Source organism: Elephantulus edwardii, unplaced genomic scaffold (genome assembly GCF_000299155.1).
Source record: "Elephantulus edwardii isolate Elephantulus edwardi_28Jun2011 unplaced genomic scaffold, EleEdw1.0 scaffold00081, whole genome shotgun sequence".
Classification (NCBI taxonomy): Eukaryota; Metazoa; Chordata; class Mammalia; order Macroscelidea; family Macroscelididae; genus Elephantulus; species Elephantulus edwardii.
Window position 1 is genome coordinate 14,178,178 of NW_006399831.1, and position 24,634 is coordinate 14,202,811.

The following is a 24,634-nucleotide window of genomic DNA, read 5'->3' on the forward strand; positions in this document are numbered from 1 at the left end:
ATTTAAGTAGTCATATGTGGTAAGACTTGGAGATGGGGAATTAGTAATTATTGGAAAAAATATCCCCTAAATTATTAACCTTAGTAAGTCTAAAGCATAATGATCTGCATTATTTGACAAAGATGTTAAATATCCTCAAATTTAATGGCTATAAAAAACCGAACTCTAACTTTCTTCAAACAGTGCATGCTTGGCCAATCAACAAACCTAAGAAATAAGTTTAATGTTAGTTCAGTTGTTTATGGACAGGTGTGGCTTCATTCCTGTTCGCCCCACTTGCAGACATGGTAACTTAGAATAGTTCTTGAGAAGCTGTTCAATGGCAACGTGGCGGACATGGAGCTCTGAGGCCAAAGAATCTTTTTCTTGAACTTGAAGTGTTAATTCTTCAAAAACTTCTGTGAAGATTAAAAAATATTTTCATTTTCAATATACAAAAAGCTAATGATTTAAGAACTTTAACTAAAGTTAATGTCTTAGGGAAATTTTCTTAATAAAAATGGCTTGACAAAGAGTTGTTTTGCAGAGTCTTGAAGTTTGAATTATCTGAAAAAGTCTGTATTTATATAACCTAGCAAGCAGGGAAGGAGTCCTGGTGACAAAACTTAAGTGTTTAGCTGTTAACCAAAAGACTAATAGTTCAAACTCACTCAATGGCTCTAAAAGTAAAAGATATGGCAATCTGCTTCAGCCCTTTGAGGCAGTTTTACTCTGAGACATGGGGTCACTCTCAGTCAGAACTGTTTTGATGACACACAACCAGAAGCCAAATGGGATACCAAATTCCTTCTCTTTAGAAAGTGAAATTTAAGTGTTATGGCAATGACTACAGAGATACAAAGCAAAGACAGGCTGTGACACAAGAACCACTTCTCTTAGAATCCATAAATACATTCAATCAATATCTAATATAACTTAGGGCCAAAAAATGCCCATTAGTACCCAGGTCTGAAAATTCTTTTAAAAGGCATTAGAATCAGAGTTACTTGGATACTTTTAATATTTGCTCCTACTTTTTTTTTCAGTGCAGTATACACAATTTATCCAGTTTTTCTCAGTCTTACCCCCACCTTGATATCAGTCCCATTTTACAGCAGTGGCACCATGCAATATTTGTCCTTTTGCGACTGAGATATTTCACTCAGCATAATGTCCTCCAGGCTCACCCATTTTGAATAATATTGAATGAGTTCCTTGTTTTTCAATGCAGCATAGTATTCCATTGTGTGAATATACCACAGCTTCTCTACCCATTCGTTTGTTGATGGGCACCTGGGTTGTTTCCAACTCCTTGCTATTGTGAACAGAGCTGCGATAAACATGGGCGTGCATATATCTGCTTGGATGTCAGTTATGGTCTCTTTGGGATATATTCCCAATAGTGGAATTGCTGGGTCAAATGGTATGAAACGGTATAATTATTTGACAAATCTAAATTGCTATTATTAGTTGAAGAGGCTGGCTGTGTTGTTAGCAAAGACCACTAATTCTGGACTTGAAAGAAACAGTATAAAAAAGTCCCTAGGTAGTACAAATTACTTATATGCTTAGTTGCTAATCAAAATATTGGAAGCTAACTTTCATCCAAAAGTGTCTTTAAGAAAGGGCTGGTGATACAGTTACTACTTCTGAAAAGTCAGATATTGAAAAACTCTATGGAGAACAGTTCCATTATGGATACACACAGGATTGCCACAGTAGTTAGAAACTTTTATCTGTGACTGAATGCATCATCTTTTCAAGCAACTTTAATACCTCTAATGTGCAGCGTCTCCTATTACATGGAAACATATTGCAGAAGACCAAGCCAAGGTCTTTTCAGTAATTTCCTATGCATGTGAAAGCTGGACAACGAATATGAATGACAGAATAACCAAGGCCTCTGAATTGTGGTTTTGGAGAAGAGTGCTATATTTCATGGACTGACAGAAGAACAAATATAAATCTGTTCCGGAAGGAGGGCAACTAAGGTGACTTCTTATAGACAAGGATAGTGAAACTTCATCTCACAAACTTTGGGCATGTTTTCAGGAGGGGGGCAGTCCTTGGAAAAGCTCAAAGTGGAGGAAAACTCCCAACAATATGGACTGACACTATAATTGAAACAATGGCCTTGAGGATATCAGGAATGATAATGGCACTGGTGGCATAGTCCAGTGAGCTGCACTGCTTTTTTAAAATAACTGTTGTGCTAACATCATGTAAGAAACTGCGCTGCAATCCCAAAGGTGCATAGTTCCAATCTACAAGCTTCTTTGCAAGAGAAAGATGTGCAGTCTCCTCCTGTGCAGTTTAACTACCCCTGAAAACCCACTAGAAGGTTAGGTATGAGTCGGTTCCAACTTGACAGCACACAACAACAAACAACATACTCTTACTACTACTCTTTCATTTATTTGCAATTACTCCTCATTTAAAGGCAAAAAGGTTAATCTACCTGTCTTTAAAAAACATCAGGGAGCTGACCTGTTTCATATAGCAAATATTAATACAAGTTAATAAAGTAGTAAAAAGAAAAATAGATTTATTTTACAGTTCAAAATGAATTTATTTATTCTTAGTCTTTTTGCTCTGGAAATGACGCCAAGTTTGAACTTCTTTTCTGCATTTAAATGCAGATAAAGCTAGTGTTGTTAACATGTTGCCACACACTTTTAAACTGACAGCCATGCTTAGAAACACATCCCCCCCAATAGCCGTCGTTTGCAGGAACGTGTTAAGTGCCCTTGAGCCATAACAACCCTATGTACAGCAGCTCTGAACCCTGCCTTGTCCTGAGCCAGTCTAATTTGGACATAACCACCCTCTTGCCCCAGTTCTATCTCTTCCGGGGTCCTCCTCTCCTGAGCTGTCCCTCCACCCTTCCAAGCACTATGTCCTTCTCCAAGGACCAGTCTCTTCTGGCCATGTGCCAAAAGTAGGTGAGACAGAGATTGAAAATCCTAGCCTCCAAGGAGAAACTTGGTTTCACCTTCTCCAAGACAGACCTATTTGTTTTCTTGGTGGTCCACGGCACGTTCAAGACTCTTCTCCAGCACCAAAACACAAAAGAATAAATTCTTATTCTGTCATCCTTAGTCACTTTCCAGCTCTATGATGCATAGCAAGTAACTGTGAGGACCATGCCCTGGATTAAACACACCTTAGTGTCTAGACTGACACTGTTGCTTTTCGGCACTCTGGAGAGGTCTCTGACAGCTGATTTTTCCCCAATGCAATCTGTCTTTTCATTTTCTGACTCCTGGTTCAAAGAGTGTTGGTGGTGGGGCTTAGCAAGCTGTAACTATCAACAACCTCAATCTCTTTTTCATCTATCATGGTGCTGCCAATTGGTACCTTCTCCTATTAAAAATCTCGCAGAATTTCTATTAGAAAAGTTTTCATCTATAAACAACACTGACTGTTTACCCTGGATTTGTTGTCGGAGCTTTGTATTCAGTAGTCGCACCTCGCCAAGAGTCATTGAATTCACTGAAACATAAAAAAAAAAATACATTTATTATGTTCACAACTTGGGAAAATAAGCTGTCAATATTACTACAAACGATAATAGTCTGTTTTTAAAAAGTCTTATCTGTTTAATATTCACCAGTACCTCATGACTTAATTTTTGCAGTTTAGCGTACTTTTCAAATTTTTACAACAATCCACAGAATGAAACATTTTTACATCACTGCAATAATAACTACCTTTCAACTTAAAAGTTTCACTGAAAAAGACTTAGTATTAGGTAGTGTGTTCTAGTATTTCATATTGTTTCCATTTTTAAAAATGACTAGTAGCTGATCAACAAGTCCTGGATCTAGAACTTAAACACTATAGTGGAAATAGCTTAAAAAGATAATTCTCAAATTAGATATTTAATTTATAAGCAGAAATTATGTAAAACCTACTCATGGTCACCTGAAGCTGTAACAGTTGTTATGCCATGTACTCCTGAGTTGGAACTGAGTCATAGCTGACCGTCCAGTGGGTTTTCAAACAGTTTTGGGAGGAGACGACCCATTGTTCTCCTGCAGAGCAGGCTAGTGGGTTCAAACGAAATGCCTCTGGGTTGGCACTACAATTCATTACCACTGAGACATGAGAGTTCCCATCTTCTAGCTCTTGAATAACCCAATTTCAATTAAATCACCTAGGTTTCTGTTGAGCTTTTGCAGAAACAGAATCACTTATTTCAACTTTAAATGCACACATTACCTATAGCTTTTTTAAAAAGTCAGATTTTTGCTTTTAGAATGCCATTTTTTTAACAAAAAAGCCATTCCAAAGCTTGAAATTATACTTCTAAACTATAAATCCAGAATTTTCCAATTCACAGTTAGCTGATAGAGCAATTTAACCATTTGGAGACTACAGATTTGGTGGCCTAGTTGGTTAAGAAGCTGTGCTGTAATCCTGAAGGCACATGACTCAAATCCACCAGTTAGTCTGTGGGAGAAGGATGGGAAATTGCCTCTCGTGTAATTACTGCTTCTGAAAACTCACTGCAGGGTCAGCTATGGGTCGGTTCTAATTTGATAGTGCATAAAAAGACATGTGATATTTGCTAGGGTGAACGTGTCACTTTAAATACTGCAATTATCAAATAAATTTAAGATTCTATTTTAAAATTAATGTATGATGATGTTAAACCAAGCACTTGAACTTTTATCTTTTCACTTTACTTACATTCCTCTTTGCTGTACTGTGGATGCTGGGTCTGCACATGAGCCTCTGGAACAGAGATTGTCTCTTCTTTTTCCTGTGGCTGGCTATGATTGTGAGGCCACAATACACGATTATGGCATAAACTGGTCCCTGAATTTTGTAATATAGCAAGCCCAAAGTCTGCACTTTCCCTCTGCTCCAAAATTCTTTGTGTACAGCTTGAGAGAGCACCTGTAGTTCCATCTATCCATTTTGCAGAATATTTTGGAACTTGGGAGTCAAACTGTGGAAGTAACTTTTTATCTGATTTATGCCTGAAATTAAACAGGTGATGCTGGGAATTTTTAGAACACTCAGAATCTGCATCCAAATCCTTATTTTGTGCATACTGTACAATCCAGTTTATCTTTTTACTCAAAATTGTCTTAACTTCTTCATAAGTACTTTTTGAAAGCTTAGATCGAGGACAATCTTGATTTGCAATTAAATGGTATTTTTCAAAGCAGTCTTTATGGCCCCTTAGAGATCTGGTGTGTAAGAGATTAGATTTTGGTACTCCTGTGAGGGGAGGAAAATTGAGACATAAATAATAGGTAAATACTTTAAATGGCTTTAAAAATACACATATCTTAGTAAAGCTTGAAGTAACTGAGACTTTGTAAAGTGAAAGTGCTAAATAGCAGCATTAGTAACACAGATGATAGTCTAATAATAATTTGTTCCAAAGTAGTACTGCTAAATACAAATTAGTACTACTAAAGTCTTAAGACCAGCAAAACATTTCTAATGATTCCATTTAACCTTAGTCCAGTGACATGCTATTGTATACACAACAATAAATATTACTGAATTTAGTAATTTAATGTTACAAGATTTTGTTTTTCTGTGCCATCAAGTCACCTGTGACTCATAGCCTGTGTATTCTTTTCTTCACTAAATTCCAGACACACAATTGCAAGACAATGTTAGGTTCTAATCTGTTATTCATAGGGTCATCATGCACAGCTCAATGGCAAACAACACTATAAATCTAGAAGAAAATCTAAATGGAAATAAACTCTGAAGATTGCACTGGAACGTAGAGAAGCCAAAGCACAAGGAAGAATCCAATACACTAAAGAGCTGAACAGAAGATTGCAAAAGGCAGCACGGAATAACAAAGCAAAATACTACAATGAAATGTGCGAGGAGCTAGAGTCGAAAAATCAAAAGGGCCGAACTCGTTCAGCATTTCTTAAGCTCAAGGAACTGAAGAGCAAATTCAAACCTCGAGTTGCTACAATCAAGGATGCTTTAGGTAGGCAGAATGTTAAATGATCCAGAAGGTATCAAAAGAAGATGGAAGGGATATACTGAGTCATTGTACCGAAAGGAATTAGCACACATAGTAGAATTTAATGAAATAGCATTTGAGCCAGAGCCTATGGTGATGAAGGCAGAAGTTCAAGCTGCTTTGAAGGAAATAGCAAAAAATAAGGCCCCCGGAATAGATGGTATACCAATTGACATATTTCAGCTAACAGATGCTGCCCTGGATGTGCTCACCAAGTTGTGCCAAGAAATCTGGAGAACAACCACTTGGCCAACTGACTGGAAGAGGTCTATATTTGTTCCCATTACAAAGAAGGGCGACCCAACTGAGTGTGGAAACTACAGAACAATATCATTGATTTCACATGCAAGCAAGATTCTACTGAAGATTATCCAAAAACGACTGGAACAGTACATCAGCAGAGAACTGCCAGAAGTCCAGGCTGGGCTTAGAAGGGATCATGGTACTAGGGATATTGTAGCTGATGTTAGATGGATCTTAGCTGAAAGCACAGAATACCAGAAGAATGTCTATCTGTGTTTCATTGATTATGCAAAGGCATTTGACTGTGTGGATCATAACAAACTGTGGCTGACTCTGAGAAGAATGGGAATCCCAGAACACTTGATCGTTCTAATGCGAAACTTATCCTTGGGCCAGGAGGCAGTCGTCAGAACAGAGCAAGGGAACACTACATGGTTCAAAATTGGGAAGGGTGTACGCCAGGGATGTGTCCTATCTCCATACCTTTTCAACCTGTATGCAGAGCAGATTATCCAAGAGGCTGGGCTCTATAAGGCGAAGTGTGGCGTTAGGATTGGTGGACGACCTATCAACAATCTGCGTTATGCAGATGACACAACCCTGCTCGCTGAAACTGAGGAGGACCTCATGCACTTACTGCAGAGGGTCAAGGACTGCAGCCTTCAGTATGGACTGAGGCTCAATGTCAAGAAGACAAAAATTCTCACCACTGGACCAATCGGTAGCATCAGGATGGATGGCGAAGAGATTGAGAGTGTTCACAGCTTCAGTTTGCTAGGCTCCACGGTCAACACTCTTGGCACCAGTAGCCAGGAAATAAAAAAACGTATTGCGATGGGAAAGTCTGCAGTTAGGGACCTCTCTAAAATACTCAAGAGCAATGGTGTCTCTCTGGAGACTAAGGTGCGCCTGATACAGGCCATGGTTTTTGCAATCACTTGTTATGCATCAGAGAGTTGGACAATGACTAGGGAGGATAGAAGGAGAATTGATGCCTTTGAGCTGTGGTGCTGGAGAAGAGCATTGAATATACCATGGACTGCCAGGAAAACAAACCGATTCATCCTAGAGAGGGTTAAACCAGGCTGCTCCTTGGAGGCAAGGATTCTGGGGCTTCGTCTGACATACTTTGGACATGTTGTAAGGAGAGACAGGTCTTTGGAGAGGGACATCATGCTGGATAGAGTGGAGGGACGGCGCAGGAGAAAGACCCTCTATGAGGTGGACTGATTCAGTGACTGGGGTAATCGGGATCGTTGTGTCAGAGGCAATGAGATCGGCATGGGATAGAGCATGGTTTAGGGCTGTTGTACATAGGGTCGCTATGAGTCGCAAATGACTCGACTGCACATAACAACAACAACAACAATGTTGTTATTGGAGTAAAGGCACATCAGAAAATACAAATCAGAAAAAGAAAATCCAGACACACAAAACCATAACCCTGTAAAATCACTTAACTGCTTACAATTATTTAGTCTCCATTGTATCTTACATTTTGTACAATTTCCCAAAAACAATTTACTCTTCACAAGAAATGCATTGTATATAATCATTTTTCATGTAATAGTAAATTCAATCTGCCATGACAAAAAAGAATTCTGTAGCATAATTCATCTTACAAATTTCAAGTTGTATACTATATATAATAAACTCTCTGCTGAGTTGGTTCTGATTCATAGCTTGGGTTTCTGAAGCTATAAATGGCAACAAAACGAGACTACCCATCTTTCCCCCAGAGATCCTCTGGGTTAGCTGTGCAACTCACTACTCTTCAGGAGACTTATCATTTACTTTAAAAAAAAAAAGCCATTACAGTTTTCTTAATTAAACTCAAAACTTTGGTTAACTGTCTAAGGTAATGAAATATTTGGATTTTAATAGCATTAATTCAACTTTCAATTCATTGCCACGAGGTCAGAATTGACATATAGATGTCCCTCCAGGGGGATTTCAGAGGCTGTAAATCACACCGGAGGAGCCTGTCCATCTTTCTCCCAAGGAGAAGCTGAGCTCCTTGATGGTATTAAATAAAATTGGTTGCAAATATTAGTTTGTTCTAAAAAAAAGATGCAAATGATGCATGGTTGCCAAAATGTGAGCCCTCTTAGTTCCTTCAGAAGTATGCTATTCGGTAATAGCTCATGAATATGAATCATAAACACTTAAAGGAACCAATTACTCTTTACAAGGTAAATTCAAGTATCTGAGTAAAACACAGGAATAAAAAAATATATTAGAACAGAAGTTTATACACTTATACACTATGTACACAATTTTGTTTTTTGTATATAACTATATTCTTATCTGTTTCTACTTGATTAGGTAAAATTTTCAGCAACATTAGATTACTTTAGTGAAAATCTCAAAGTTGTTTTGTTAAATGAACATAAAAAAAGTTCATAAGCATTTATTATTAGAATGAAAATATTTAATATATTACTATTTGTGTTTTAATAATAAATAAACCAAAAATGGTAGCTGGTATAAGTTACACAGCAAATAAAGAAAAGAGCTCTTTTGCAGTTCAATTCCAAAGTTACTGCTCTAAGTAAATGGCAGGCAAACAGAGAACTTAAAACTTCACTGATTCTAGAAAATTTATTAAAGAGCATCCTCTCTGCAAACTTTCTTAGGTTTTGCTACCAATTCCCACCAAAGAGTAAATTATCTCATTCTCAGTCCAAACCTCTAATACATGTATTAATTATTTGTTGTTGTTATGGTTATTAGGTGTCACTGAGCTGCTTGTGACTCACAGCGACCCTACAGACAACAGCTCTGAACTCTGATCTATCCTGTGCCAACCTTAATGTAATGCTTCTGACACACCTACCCCCATTACCCAGTAACTGAAACAGTCCATCTCATAGAGGGTCTTCCTCTCCTGTTGTCCCTTCACCCTCCCAAGCATGACATCCCTCTTCAAGTACATCCCTCCTTGCAACAAGGCCAAAGTATGTGCGATGAAGCTCCATCCTTGATGCGTAAGAATTGGAGGCAAAGAAATAACGACCTGGAAAAGTCTAGGGCTAGCTTGTTCTCTGAAAGCTCAAGCTCACCAATCCAACATTGAGGGGTCTGGGGAGGAAGAGATGAAGCTTCAGAATCTTTGTTGTCTCCAAGGAGTAGCCTGGTTTTACCCTCTCTCGCACGAACCAGTTTGATCTCTTAGCAGTCCATGATATAGTTGATATTCTTCTCCAGCAACACAGCTCAAAGGCATCAGTTCTCCTTCTCTCATCTCCAGTCTCTGTCTAGCTTTCTGACGCATAGCAAGTAATTGTGAAGACTATGCCTAGATCAGGCACACCTTAGTCTCCAGAATGACGTCATTCCTCTTCAGTACTCTGGAGAGGTTCTTGACAGCAGACTTTCCCAATGCAATTCGTCCCTTGATTTCCTGGCTGCTGGTACCAAGAGTGTTGATTGTAGAGCCAAGCAAACTGAAGCTGTTAACAATCTCAAACTCTTCATGCTCCAATCGGTCCAATGGTGAGAATCTTTGTTTTCTTGATGTTGAGTTTCAATTAATATTTAAGGCTGCAGTCCTTGATCTTTTGCAGCAAACACTTCATGTCATTTTCAGTGTCAGCAAGTACAGTTGTGTCATCAGCATAAATGGCAGGCTGTTGATAAGTCTTTTTCCAATCCTGATGCCACATTCCTCCTCATAGAGCCCAGCCTTCCAGATGATCTATTCTGCATATAGATTGAAAAGTTAAGGAGATAGGACACATCTCTATCCCAACTTTGACATACACCCTTCCCAATTTTGAACTATGCAGTGTTTCCGTGCTCTGTGCTAATGACTGCCTTCTGGTTCAAATATTCTCATAAGTACAGTCAAGTGCTCTGGAATTCCCATTCTTCTCAGAGTTAACAATTTGTTGTGATCCACACAGTCAAATGCCTTTGGACAGTCAATGAAACACTGATAAGACAGTCCTCTGGTACTCTGTGCTTTCTGCCAAGATCCATCTGACTCTGGTGACAATGTTTCTAGTGCCACTACCTGTTCTAAATCAACCACAAATTGAGATACTTGAGAATGAAACTAACTGGAGACACAAAAGACCTGTACAAAGTAAACTACAGAACATTTGGATACACAATTTACTAGCATTTACAGACACGATTAAAGATCTAAATAAATGGAAATATGTTCCCTGTTCAGGGAGAGAAGACCCAATATTGTGAAAATGACAATCCTACCAAAGGCAATTTACATGTTTAACTCAATCCCAATACAGATACCAAAGTCATTCTTCAAGAAGAGTGAAAGGGAAATTGTCAATTTTATTTGGAGGGGAAAGAGACCCCAAATAAGCAAAGCACTTTTGAAAACCAAAAATAAAATAGGAGGCAGAGTACTCCCTGACAAAGCAGTAGTAACCAAAACAGCATGGTACTGGCACACAGAGCAGTGGAACAGAATTGAGAATCCAGAAATGAACCCCTCTATCTACAGTCAACTGATTTTGATGAAATAAAACTATCAAATGGAAAATGACAACCTCTAAAATAAACAGTGCTGGTAAAAACAGGGCTACTACTTGCAGAATGCTGAAACAGGATCCACATTTCACCTCAGACATAAAAATCAACTCAAGGTGGATCAGAGACCTGGGAATAAAGCCCAAAACCTTAAAGTTTCCAAGACACAAACTGGGATCAAGCTTACAAGGCCTAGTCTATTTTGTAAAGAGACTGTTAAGTACAGTCAGAAATGCATAATCTGGAGAGGATAAAATTGATGAATGGGATGCATTTTCAATGTGATGCCTGAAACACATATTGTTAGGTGCTTTCAAGTTGACTGTGACATAGAGACCCTATGAACAACAGATCAGAAACATGACCTATCCTGCACCATCCTCATGACTATGCTCAAACCCACAGCTGAAGTTATTGTGTCAGTCCATCTGGCAAAGGGTCTTCCTCTCTTTCACGGACCCTAAACCTTTCCAGGGAGCTCTGGTTGATCAGTGGTAAGGAACTGTAATATCAGTGCAAAGAAGTTCAAATCCACAAGCTGCTTTACAGGGGGAAAGGGGGGGAGGAAAGCCCCCCAAAAACACAACAGGAAATCTCCTCCAATTTTTTGCCTCTGCTGGAGGATCAGCTGTGGGTCAGTTCCAACTAAATGGTACTAAATAATACCACCACTTTTTCAGAATGGTATCTTTTTAAAAAAATTTTATTTTATTTCATTATTTTTTGTGTGTATACCGTCAATTCAGATCTGACTGATACAGGAGGAGATTGTTCCTCCTTCTCCAGCAGAGCATCTGGTGGATTCGAACCGTGTACCTCTGAGACTGCAGTGCAGCTTCTTGCCACTAGGCCACCAGAACGAACACTTACAGAGATTTTGGATTTCCATACATTCATTGCTGAGTTTTTCTCCCTGCCCATTCCTCCCCCCAGTTTGCACTTCTCTTTGAAAAGTAAAAGAAAAATTATTTCATTCGTATAGAATCCCCCTCCCCCACTTATCTTTTTAAAAGGACTGTATTCTCCTGACAGCATGTTCAATGTAGGACACGAAGTTTTACCATCCTTGCCTCTAAGGAATACCCTGGTTGTACTTCCAAGAGACACTGTTCTTTTGGCAGTCCATTATATATTCACTATTCTATGCCAACACAATTCAAAAGCATTTTTTTCTTCTGTTATCCTTATTCATCATCCAACTAGCATAGGAAGCAACTGAAAAGACCATGGCTTGAATAAGACATACAGCTAACATCTTTGCTCCTTGGGTCTTTGGAGAAGTTCTCGACAGCATATTTTCCCACTGCAACACACCATTTAAGTTCTTGACTGCTGCTACAAGAAGTGTTGACTGTGGATCCAAATAAAATAAAATTACTGATCATTTCAATCTTTCTTCCATCCACCATGATGTTGCCTACTGGTCTAGTGGTGAGAATTCCCTCTCCCCTCCTTAATGTTGAGATTATTAATAACTAGAAGAGATCCATAATTGTTCCCATTCCAAAGAAAGATAATACAACAGAATATGGATATTATAGAACAATATCAATGATAACACACATGCAAGCAAAATATTGCCAAAGATCATCCAATACTGTCTAGAACACTACACTGATAGAGAACTGCCAGAAGTTCAAGCTAACACCACAAATTTTATTGCTGATGTCAGATGGATGTAGGCTAAAAGCAGAGTACAACTGAAGAATGCTTATTTGGTTTAACTATGCAAAGACATATGACTGTAGGGATCATAACAAACTATGGTTAACATTAAGAATAAGGGAAATTTCCAGAACATTTAATAATGGTCATATAAACCTATACCTAGACCAAGAAGCTGTTGACCAAAGAGCCAGAGAACACTAACTACATAGTTTAAAATCAAGAAAAGCATGCATCAGGGCTATACCCTTTTCCTCCATACCTATTCAATCCGAAAGCTGAACAAATAATTCAATATTTGAAGAAAAATGTGGCATCAGGATAAAGGAAAGACTCATCAACAATTTGTGTTATGCAGATGACACTACCTTGCTCACGGAAAGTGAGAAGTATTTGAAAAGCTTGAAGATGATCTAAGACTACAGCCCTCATTATGGATTAAATTTTAACATCATGAAGACAAAAATCCTCACCACTGGACCATGGTAGGCAACATTATGATAGATGCAGAAAATAAATTATTAATGCCTTCATCTTATTTGGACCTACAATCAACAACTTTGGCTTCAGCAGTCAAAATACCAAAAACCATACTGCACTGGGCAAGTCTGTTGTCAAGAACCTTTCAAAAGTACTGAGGTATAATCAAGGTATGATGCTTTCAGTTACTTGAGAAACAGTGAGTAAGAATGAAAGAAGAAAAATCAATGCCTTTCAGTTGTGGTGTTAGATGTTGTTGTTGTTGTTATGTGCCATCGAGTCATTTCCGACTCAAAGGATGCTAAATATCCCATGGACTGCCAAAACAACAGATTATTTTGTGGAGAAGATGCAGTCAGAATGCTCCTTAGAAGTAAGGATGGCAAAGCTTCAGCCCACATATTTTGGGCATGTTACTAGGAAGGGGTTTTCCTTGGAAAGGGACATGATGCTAGGAAAGGTGGAGACCCTCAAAGAGGTGACTGATACAGTAAAAGCAGCAATGGGGTCAAGGGTGCCAGAGATGATGACAATGGCACAGGATAGGACATGGTTCAGATCTGTTGTTTGTAGGGTCACTGAGTTGTACCCAACTCAAGGGAACAAAACAATGCTGAGATGCAATCCATATAGGAGGCTATAGTATTTGATCTTCTGCAGTAACTATTTCAACTCTTCACTTTCTGTAAACAAGGTTGTATCATCTGCAAAATGCAAGTTGTTGATGAGTCTTTCTTCCATCTTGATGCCACATTCTTTTTCATATAGTCCAGCTTTCTGATTATCTGTTCAGTACAGAGACTGAATAGATGTAAATGGAGAAAGCATACAATCCTGATGCATACTTTCACTGATTTTATATCATGCTGTGTTCTGTTCTGTTCAGCAACTATTTCTTCATCTATCTGCAGGTTTAACAGGAGCACAAGAGAGTCTTCTGGAAATCTCCATGAATGTGTAAAACGATTAAATATATAAAGGAAAATAAAATCTGTTTTTAACCAAAGAGAAAATAAATCTGACTGTTGGTTGATTATTCAGAATCTACTGCAATTAAGTTTTTGCCCATTCTGAAAAGGGCATCAAATGTTTGGTTTTGTCATGCTACTCAGAGAACAAATAAAAGCATCTGTCAGTGAAATTTATACCCATATAATAGGCCTTGAGTTTGAAGAAATGATGTTTGGTATGGAGAGAGATGGCATTCTCAAAGCAAAAAAATGGGCTTTACACTAATTTTCTTAACAGAAAAAAACAATTTGAATGTACAACAAAGATGTTTTATGTAAATTTGTTTTTTATATAAAGTTGTAATTCATCCATTCAGATTTATACCCCTACTCTTTTTAGCCAGATCAGTTATATTACAATTTCAAAGCATCTCTGGATTTTTAAGTTCAATTTGATAATGTTTACACTTTAAAATATCATGCAGAGGTAGAGAAAACCAAGAAAAATGAACACTAATTACTTCATAGATATACTCGAACTAATTACTTTTTAGTCTAGAAAAGTGTACAGGCCATTTAATTTGTATCACATGATCTTCTAATCCTTGAGGTAACTGTTCTCCCTTCATCAGTTTAAATCAACGTAAGAGAAACAACCACTACCATTATCAAAGATCCCAGGGAGCTTCTCAACTGACTTTTCAGTTTTAATTGCATTTATAAGTATAAAGTGCTCTGAGCACTAATTTGTTTCCCCAGCTATTGAAAAGGAATGAATTTAATGAATTGAAATTAAAATAATTAATACTTTTAGAAGCTGAATTACAAGGAATTTCCAAAGATATTTCTCAAAGATCACACTTTAATTTCTCTAAAGGTAAATGTTGCAAGCCATGATCTACAATAAAGAAACTGCCAAATACAGCCAGAAATGAATCATCTGGAGAGAATAAAACTGATAAATGGGGACTTTCTAAGGATTAAATTCCTGTGCATATCAAAAACTTTTTCCAACAGAGTAAAAAGAAAACCTATTAACTGGAAAAAAAACCGAAAACATTTGCAAACACCATTTCAGACAGGGATCTTATAACAAAGTTTACAGATTCCCACAGAGCCTCCACAAGAAAAATGACTGATAACACAATAAAAAAATGGACAAAAGACATGCAAATACTTTTCATACAGAAAGATATTCAGATGGCCAACAGACACATGAAAATCACTAGCAGTAAGAGAGATGCAAATCAAAACAATGAGATACCACCTCACTCCAGTAGCTGTGGCAAAGTTTTACAAGACAGTAAGTTAAAAATGTTGGAGAGAAAGTAGTGAGATACATTGCTGGTGGAACTGTAAAATGGTACAACCACTCTGGAAGGCGTTGGGTGTTTCCTCAAAAAAGCTGAACATAGAAATTACATATGACCCAGCTATTCCACTGCTTGGAACATAAATACACCCTGAGAAAATGAGAACTGAGGTACAAACTGAGACTTACACACCAATGTTCACAGCAGCAAGAACATGTAAACAGTCCAAATGTCCAACAACAATGGAATGGATTGAGAAATGATGGTACATGATGGAATACTACGCAGTATGCAGAAGCAATGATTTTTGTAAATTACTACCTAACTTGGGAGGGACTGGAGAGCATTATGCTAAGTGAACTAACACAGTCCCACATGGTCAAATATGGTTTAAGACTATTATTGTAGACCATGCATGAGGACCCAAGGGGATAAGAGTGGGAGCAGAGGGGTGAGGATAGGAATGAATGAAATGGGGGTATTAGGGGGTGTGTGGTTAATCATAGGAATGTACAATTTAATGGATGGAGGGAGGGCAAGGTAAAGGAAATGGGAAAGATGCAGTGTGGAAAAATAATGTATACAAACTTTGTAAGTAAACCAATGTAAAATAAAAATTTTATATTAAAAACAAAACCAAAAAACTGTTGCAGGCCAATGTAATGGACATCCTACTATTAAAATTACTTTTAAACATACACCAGATGTCCACGTTATTATTTTCCTGAGCTCATATTTAGGGAATTTTCTAAAGTATTGGGTTCTAACCTAGCTAGAATTAGCCTGGCAATTTATTAAGGATGCATGAACAGTAGTATTTTTTTTAACATTCTTTTTAAAGTTAAGCTGTTGTTAATCAATAGATTTTTCCTATTTTATCATTTTCCACTTTTATATTTTTAGTTAGCTGCCAAGCAAATATTTAACCACTGCTTCACCAAAGGTCCTACAGAGCCATTTTATGAACTCATGTCATTTATTGATACGGCTAGGTTCCAAAGTCTTATGTTATTATGTAAAAACTAGTACTATGCAAAAATGTAGAATGACCAAATCAGATCATAAAATAGATTATATTATTCATAATTGCCAAATTCAATCATTATTATATTACAAATTACTGAAAATCACGGGTTAGCAAGGTTAACACAAAATCTTAACCATAACTGTCAGTTACTCTTGCCTTAACCCTTGTTAGGCTATTTGTTAATAATTTTTATGTCATTAATGCATAAAATAAAGAGGGCTTTTTTTGGTCATAAATGCAAAATGTCAGGTAGTTGCCTTATAGAAAGATAAAACAACAGTGAAAGTAGATGTAGTTGGACGAAAAGCTGTTACGTGCATTTATCGCATATCTGATAAGAAGTAACACCTCAAATTGAAATAAGCAGAGTCAGAAAACTGTTAATGTAAGTTTTTTAAATGGTAATTTAGTGAGAAAGGAAGAAAATTTAGTTATAATTAAATTCTACATTGTTAATATGCTGTGAAAAAAAATTTAAGCACATTGTCTTAAAAGATGATAAGCATTTATGTAACAAAGAATGCATTTGGTATAAAGCCTCTTTCTTCTTCAAGGATCATATTTTGCATAACTAAAACAATTTTCCAAGAGCTAAGGTTTCCTTTTTATGATTTTACCTTGTTTGCTAAGAAAGACAAAATAAAAAAAAAAAAGAGACAAAATAGGCACCTGCCTGTTTATTATCTGCTCATTTCAGTAAGTACTGTTTCACATCTTTAAACAAGTGCTAACTGTAAAATGTGAGGAGGGCTAACCTGTTATAATGAGAAACACTGACATGACAAAGATAAGATGCTACTTCCTTGTTTTTGAGATTTCCAGTTTTGATAAAAGGAATACAGAAAAAAGACATGACAACCACTGCCCAAATCTGGATCCATATTGCAATGTTTGTTTTAGCCTAAAAGGTTTAAAAAGGAATAACAAAAAAATTGATTTATATATAATTTTCAATTTCCTTATTTCTCACAGAAAAAAACCTGTTAGCATTGTGGAGCAGCTACCTCTAAAATTAGTGTTTGCTTTTCAATCCCAAATAGCTCTCTTACAGCTCCCTTAATGACTGCACAGGAACCTGTGAATTGGCTCCTAGTATGTCACTTAGTGGAAAACCGTACTTTGACACGGATTTCAAAAACTGTACTGCATATATTACTTGATCTAAACATGCTCTGACACCTAACTACAGCAGATACCTCTGTGCTTGATAAGCAAGTTGTTGTGCATCATCAAGACAGAATTGACCCATAGCTGACCCTCCAGTAGGTTTTTAGAGGCAGTAAATTGCATGCGAGGAGAATCACCCATGAAGCAGTTCTGAACTGTGTGTATGCCTTTAAGACGGCAGTATAATTACTTATCACTGGGCCACCAGTGGTAAGGAACTGTGCTGCCAACACATAGGTATGTGGTTCAAATCTACCAGATGCTCCACCGGAGAAAGATGGGCAATCTTCTGTCATGTGATTTACTGTTTTTGAATATCCAAGACAGGGTCACCTATGATTGAATCAAACTCACAGTACACAACAACAACAACAACAACTATAAGCAAGTAGCAATAGGTAATCCAGGATTCAAGAAACATCATTATTTCATATATTGTCACTTAATGAGAAGATGCTTAGAATGTCTCTCCTGTCATAGGGCTAAATGTAGATTAGAGGGGGAAGCCAAGGGTAGATAGTTAGAGCCTCTACTTCCTTTGTGAACCCATGACAAAACTGGCTGCTGCTTCTAGGAAATTTTTAACAATTGTCTTATAATAAGTACTTCTTTACCTTCACACGAGCCATTTAAATGATAAAACTGAGTGTGCTATGTTCAAGTACCCACCATACTGTTTATGTCAGGTGATTGCTACTTATCGTTGCAATGAGATGAAATGGGATTATTGACACTCACACTAAACACGGAGATGGGTTCAGCAACTTGCTTTTCACTACCCTAAAGCTAGAGCAACAGGTGGTCTTTAGAAAATAATTTCAGTTTATAAATTTTTATGCCTTTAAACTTTTTATGTGCACTAAAAGAAGAATTAAGCTTTTAAAAAGCATCTTGAGAAAAAAAAAGCATCTTGAGGAATCTTTGGTGGCCTAGTGGCAAGAAGCTGCACTGCAATCCCAAAGGCACGCAGTTTGTTTTTTTTAAGAGTGTGTGTGTGTGTGTGTGTGTGTGTGTGTGTGTGTACCGTCAAATGGGATCTGACTGGTACAGGAGGAGGAGACTGCCCCTTCTTCTCCAGCAGAGCATCTGTTGGATGTGAACTACGTACCTCTGGGATTGCAGTTCAGCTTCTTGCCACTAGGCCACCAGAGCTCCCTAAGGCACGCAGTTCTAGTCCACCAAGATGCTCCCTTGGAGAAGGGGGGGCAATCTCCTCCTGTGCCAGCTGGATCTGATTCAATGGCACACAGCAAAAAAAAAATATCCAAAACCATCTTAATGTAATAAATTAATTATACTGTAAGTATATTCAAGAAACTATACAAAGAAGAATGTGGTATCAAAATTAGACAAAGACTCAACAACCAGCATTATGCAGCTGACACAACCTTGCTTGCAGAAAGTAAAGATTTGGGGTTTTTTGGTTTGTTTTCTTTTCTTGTTGTATAACATAGAGTTGGATCTGACTGGCACAGGAGGAGATTGCCCCTCATTCTCCAGCAGAGCATCTAGTGGTTTCGAACTGAACACCTTCAGGATTGCAGTGCAGCTTCTTGCCACAAGGTCACCAGAGCTCCCTAGTAAAGAAGGCTTGAAGAATTTACCGCAGAAGATCAAAACTTCAGTCTTCAACACATATTACATCTCAATATCAAGAACAAAAACTCTCACAGCTGAATCAGTGGAGAATACAATGATAGGGGTTGAAAATAATAACATTGTCAGTGATTTCATTTTATTCATATTCACAATTAACACTCCTAGTTATTATTGCTGTTAGGTGCCATCAAATATGACTCATTGTGACTCTATCAAAGCCAATCTGAACCTTGCCCTATCCTGTGTCTTTCTCATTGTCCCGGACAGCACACTAGAGCCCAGTGCTGAAGACAGTGTCAATCCATCTCATTGGGGGTCATCTTCTCCTTTGCTGAGCCTCCCATCTTTCCAAGCATCATGTCCCTTTCCAAGGAATAACAGTCCCCCCCTAGCTGCATGTGCAAAGTGCGAAAGAGAAAGCTTCACTATCTTTGCCTCCATGGAGCATCGTGGCTGCACTTTTTTCAAGACACACACACACACATATATATATCTGTTCTTTTGGCAGTTCATGGGATATTCAGTACTCTTTTCCAGCACCACTATTCAAAAACGCATCAATTCTTCTTCTGTCATCCTTATTCACTGTCTAGGTCTCTGATGTACAGCAGGTGACTGAGAAGATCATTGACTGAATCAGGGGCATCTTAGTCTTTAAACTGCTACCACCGTTCTTCAATAGTTTGGAGGTCTTTGAAAGCAGACTTGTCCAATGTAATACATCTCCTTATTTCTTAACTGCTGGTCAATAACAAGGGTGTTTATTTTGGATGTAAGGAAGATGAAATCAGTGACACTTCTCTCCATCTATCACAATGTTCACTTTGGTCCTGTGGCAAAGATCTTTGATTTCTTGATACTGAGATATAATCAGAGGTTGTAGTCTTTGATCTTCTGCAGCAATGGTTTAATATCCTCCTCAATTTCAGCAAGTAAAGTTGTGTCATCTGCATCATGCAGGTTATGCATGGGTCCTCCTCCAGCCACCTTGTTCCTAAGTCTGGCTTCACATATTATGTGCTCAACATACAATTTCAATAGAGTTGAAGAAAGGATTCGGATACAAACTGTTCTTGATTTTAATCCATGCAGTATTCCTTTACTGTATTTGGACAACAGCTTCTTAGTCTAGGCAAAGATTCAATATAAGCACAATTAAGTATTTTGGGGTTCCCATTCTTTTCAATGTTAACCTTAATTTGTTAAGATCTACACAGTCAAAGCATTTGCACAGTCAATGAAACACCAATCAACATTCTTCTGGTATTCTCTGCTTTCAGCTGGTATACATCTGACATTAGCAATGAAATCTCTGGTGCAGTAGACTCTTCTAAACCCAGCCTGAACTTCTGGAAGTTCTCTGTCAATGTACTGTTCTAGCTGTTTTTTAATGATCTTCAACAATATTTTGCTTGCAGGAAATATTAAAGATGTTGTTCAATAATTTCCACAATTCTGTTGGATTCCTTTTTGGGGAATGGGGACAAATACGGATCTCTTCTGGTCAGATGGCCGGTTAATGTCCTCCAGATTTCCTGGCATAAACTGATAAGCACATCCAGGGCTGCACCTGTTAGTTGTAACATGTCCACTGGTATTCCATCTATCACTGGGACCTTATTTTTTGCCAATGCTTTCAGTGTAGCTTAAATTTCATCCTTCATCCATTGGCTGGTGCAGAATAGAGTGAGGTTCAGATCTACCGTTTAATATGAGTCATAGTCAACTTGAAGGCACCTAACAACAAGCATGAATTTGAGTTTACCTATTTAATGTTAGAAAACTCAACCTTCAATAGTCAAGAAAATTACAGTAGAACTAGATGTTTATTCTACTGATGTTACTGGGGGTCATCGAGTTGTCTATGACTCAGCAACCCTATGAACAACAGATCTAAACCCTGTCTTATCCTGTGTCATCCTCACACCTGAACCCACTGTTGCAGTCACTGGGTCAATCCACACGGTTGATGGTTTTCCTGTCTTTTGCTATCCCTCCACATTTCCTAGCATGATGTCCTTCTTCAAGTAATAGCCTATCCTAGGAATATACCTAAAGTATGTGATCGGATGTATATCTTGTACACGACTTATGAAAAAGAATATGTCTTAGTGAATCCTACTTTTTCATTTTAACAGTTGGAAAATTGGGGAAACACACCTACATAACAACTGTTTGTTGCTAAAAGGGTACAAAAAAAATAGCAATCCATACTTAATATACTCTCTAATTTAACCACCTGTTTTTCTACCAGCACAATCCAAAAGAACTTTCTGCGCTGACAGACATGTTCTATATCAGCACTTGCCACATGTGGCTACTGAGTATTTGAAATGTAACTCATGTTTTAATTGAACTTAAATAAACATAATATGGCTTATTATACAAGATAGATTTTTGACAGCTAAATGATTAAGCAAAAGGGTATTTGCAAAGAGAAAACAGAGATTATTATTTGCTTTGAAGCCAAACCAATGGTGTAAGATGGAATATTAAGCTCATAAGGGTAAATTTTTCTGGTACATTACAATATTTCAAATTTAGACAACAAGTTTTAAGTAGCAGTTAATGAAACTGAATTACATTAAAAAATGCAAATAACTATTTGTCTCATTTCCCCTCTAGATAGCTCTAACAAGCCATTGGTGTGTAAGATTGTCACAATAGACAGTAACTAGATGAATAGGTAAAACCATTATCACACAGGCTCAAAAGTAAGAGCTATGATGGCTGTCTGAACCTTTGTCCTTCATCTGTTGAACCACAGTCTGCCTAAGTTTCTAACTGAGAAGCTTGTTTTTCTCTGAAAGAAATACAAAATGAAAAGTTACTTTGCAGCTACTTTTAATACATCAGTTTTGTATCTGAACCCCTCTGCCTATCAGCTGAATCACTGTTTCTGAAATTCTATTTGACCCTGATGATGGAATACCTAAAATGATGGATTGCTAACTGAAAGGCAGGTGATGAAATCCAGCAGTTGCTCCAAGGGAAAAAAAGATGGGCAGTCTCCTCTTTAAAAAATTTACAGTCTCATAAACCTGATGGATATGAGTCAAAATCAACTCAATGGCAGTGGGTTTAAAAAAAAATACTTAATATTTTATAACAACATCTGGTAAAAAAAATTTTAAAACTCAAACACATCATTTGCTGAGTCAGAACCAACTCATAGCTGACACTCCAGAAGGTTTTGAGAGACTGTGTATCACAAGGGAGACTGCCCATCTTTCTCCTGCAGAGCAACTGTTGTTGTTGTTATGTGCTGTCGAGTCGTTTGCGACTCATAGCAACCCTATGTACAACAGCCCTAAACCCTGCTCTTTCCTGTGCCAATCTCACTGCCTCTGACACACCCATCCTGAGTACTCCAGTCACTGAATCAATCCACTTCATAGAGGGCCTTCCCCTCCCTCTACTCTACCCAGCATGATGTCCCTCTCTAAAGACCTGTCTCTCCTTACAACATGTCCAAAGTATGTCAGACGAAGCCCCAGAATCCTTGCCTCCAAGGAGCAGCCTGGTTTAACCCTCTCTAGGATGAATCTGCTTGTTTTCTTGGCAGTCCATGGTACATTCAATACTCTTCTCCAGCAACTAGTGGGTTTAAATTGTCAGAGAAGTTTTGAATCAGGAGTGGGACCCCCTATTGACAATGTTACCAGAGCTCATAAATAATACATAATTTTAACAACATTTGGTAAGAACATATGTATTCCTAAACGAATTTTTAATCTACCCAAAGGAAATGTGAAAATAAGCCCTGGCTATCAACTTCTGAAAGTTCAATCATTGAAAACCATAATGGAGCACAATTCTTTGCTGAAACATATGGAGCTGTCATCAGTCAGAACTGACTAGACTCCAACTGGCTGGTTTGTTGAATGATGATTCAACCACTAATGTTAAGTACTCAATGTTAAAAATAAAGGTTGACAGAAAATCTTACAATTATTGGTCTAAACTATAAGGTGATTCTTTTTAGTATTTTGCACTATCAATCATCATCGTTCCCCCACCCCCCATCCTTAGTTTACTACCACCAACCCCTGTGTCAGAACCAACCCATAGCTAATCTTTCAGCAGCTTTTCAGAGGCATTTAATCACACAGGAGACTGCCCACCCTTGAGGAACAGCTGGTGGATTTGAACCATGTGCCATTGAAATTGTGGTGCTGTTTCTAACCCCTAGGCTACCAGATCCCTTTAGTTTATTATAGGTTGATAAATTATAGTAAAGAGGCTAGCACAGTCTACAAACACACAAGCAAGTTACCCTTGTAGTAAACTGTAACAAGAGGCATGAAGGGCAGGAAAAACAGATTGGAGGAAACCACTTTGTGAGAATTTAAGGAAGCCAAACAAATTCTTTCTGTGGAGTTATCTATTTTAATTGAGTCTGAAAGTCTTTATCTTCTTATTTTTTTCATTTCTGACTCCAGTATTTTTAGTTTCAGGGATGAGAGAAAATGTCCTTATTCATTCACTTCAAAAAAGACATAGATTGGACAGAAAAAAACACTTTCTGCTTTAGATGTACACTAATTTAAGGTACTCATAGATTATACCAGAAGAATGTCTACTTGTGTTTTATTGAATCCCAGAACACTTGATCATGCTCATGTAAGACCTGTACTTAGACCAGGAAGCAGTCATATGAACAGAGCAAGGAAATACTGCATGGTTCACATTCAAGAAAGAAGTGTGTCAGGAATGTGTCCTTTCTCCATACTTTTGGACTGCAGTCTTCAACACTATTTCATCTCACAAAGATTCTAAGCACTAGGCCAAGGAGCAATATCATGATAGATGAAGAAGAGATTGAGGTTATTAGCAATTTTAGCTTGCTCAGGTCCACAATCAACCCTCTTGGCACCAGTAGTCAGAAAATAAAAAAATTAGTTACTTTGGCAAACTCTGCTGTCAGGGACCTCTCCAGAGTGCTACATAGCAAAAATGCCAGTCTAGAGACTAGGATGCACCTAATCCAGGCCATGGTCTTTCCAATTACTTGATATGTATACAAGAACTGGACAATTACTAAGGTTGTTGAGAAGACTGGGAATCCTAGAACACTCAATTGTGCTCATATGAAAGCTAGACTAAGAGGTTGTTGTGTAAACACAGCAACATTTAAAATTAAGCGATGTGTGCATCAGGGCTGTACCCTTTATTTATTTTTATTCAATATGTATTTGAAAAGCTCAACTTTATAAAATAAAGAACATAAGGGGAGCTCTGGTGGCCTAGTGGTAAGGAGCTGCAACTACAATCCCAGAGGCACACAGTTCGAATCCACCAGATGCTCTGCCGGGGAAGGAGGGACAATCTCCTCCTGTAACAGTCATATCTGATTTGACGGTACACTTACACAAAAATAATAAAAATTTAAAAAAAAAAAGAACATAGCATCAGGATTGTAAAATCACTTGGTGCAAAAAAGAAAATAAAATATAACCTTCAATATGGATTCCATTTTCATAGCAATAAAACAAAAATTCTCACAACTGAAATCAATCAGCAATATCATGATTTGTTGGTATGTGCCGTTGAGTTGCTTGTGACTCATAGTGACTCTATGTACAAAAGCCCTAAACCCTGCTCTATCCTGTGCCAATCTTTTTTTTTCATTTTTATTAATTTTAATAAACATTTATAGAGATTTTAGATTTCCATTCATTCACTGTTGCACTTTTCTCCCCACCCGCCC

At 37.7% G+C, this 24,634-nt stretch overlaps 1 protein-coding gene across 1 annotated transcript in view; it reads right to left on the reverse strand.

Moving 5' to 3' along the window:
- Positions 1 to 231: 231 nt before the first annotated feature.
- Positions 232 to 24,634, reverse strand: part of LOC102862693 (chromosome unknown open reading frame, human C21orf91) — a 38,165-nt gene continuing 13,762 nt past the window's right edge. The window contains exons 3-5 of the mRNA XM_006889820.1: positions 4,672 to 5,208; positions 3,409 to 3,471; positions 232 to 398 (exon numbers count right to left, since the gene is read on the reverse strand). Of these exons, the coding sequence (XP_006889882.1) occupies positions 232 to 398; positions 3,409 to 3,471; positions 4,672 to 5,208 (767 nt within the window). The remainder of the gene's footprint in view (positions 399 to 3,408; positions 3,472 to 4,671; positions 5,209 to 24,634) is intronic.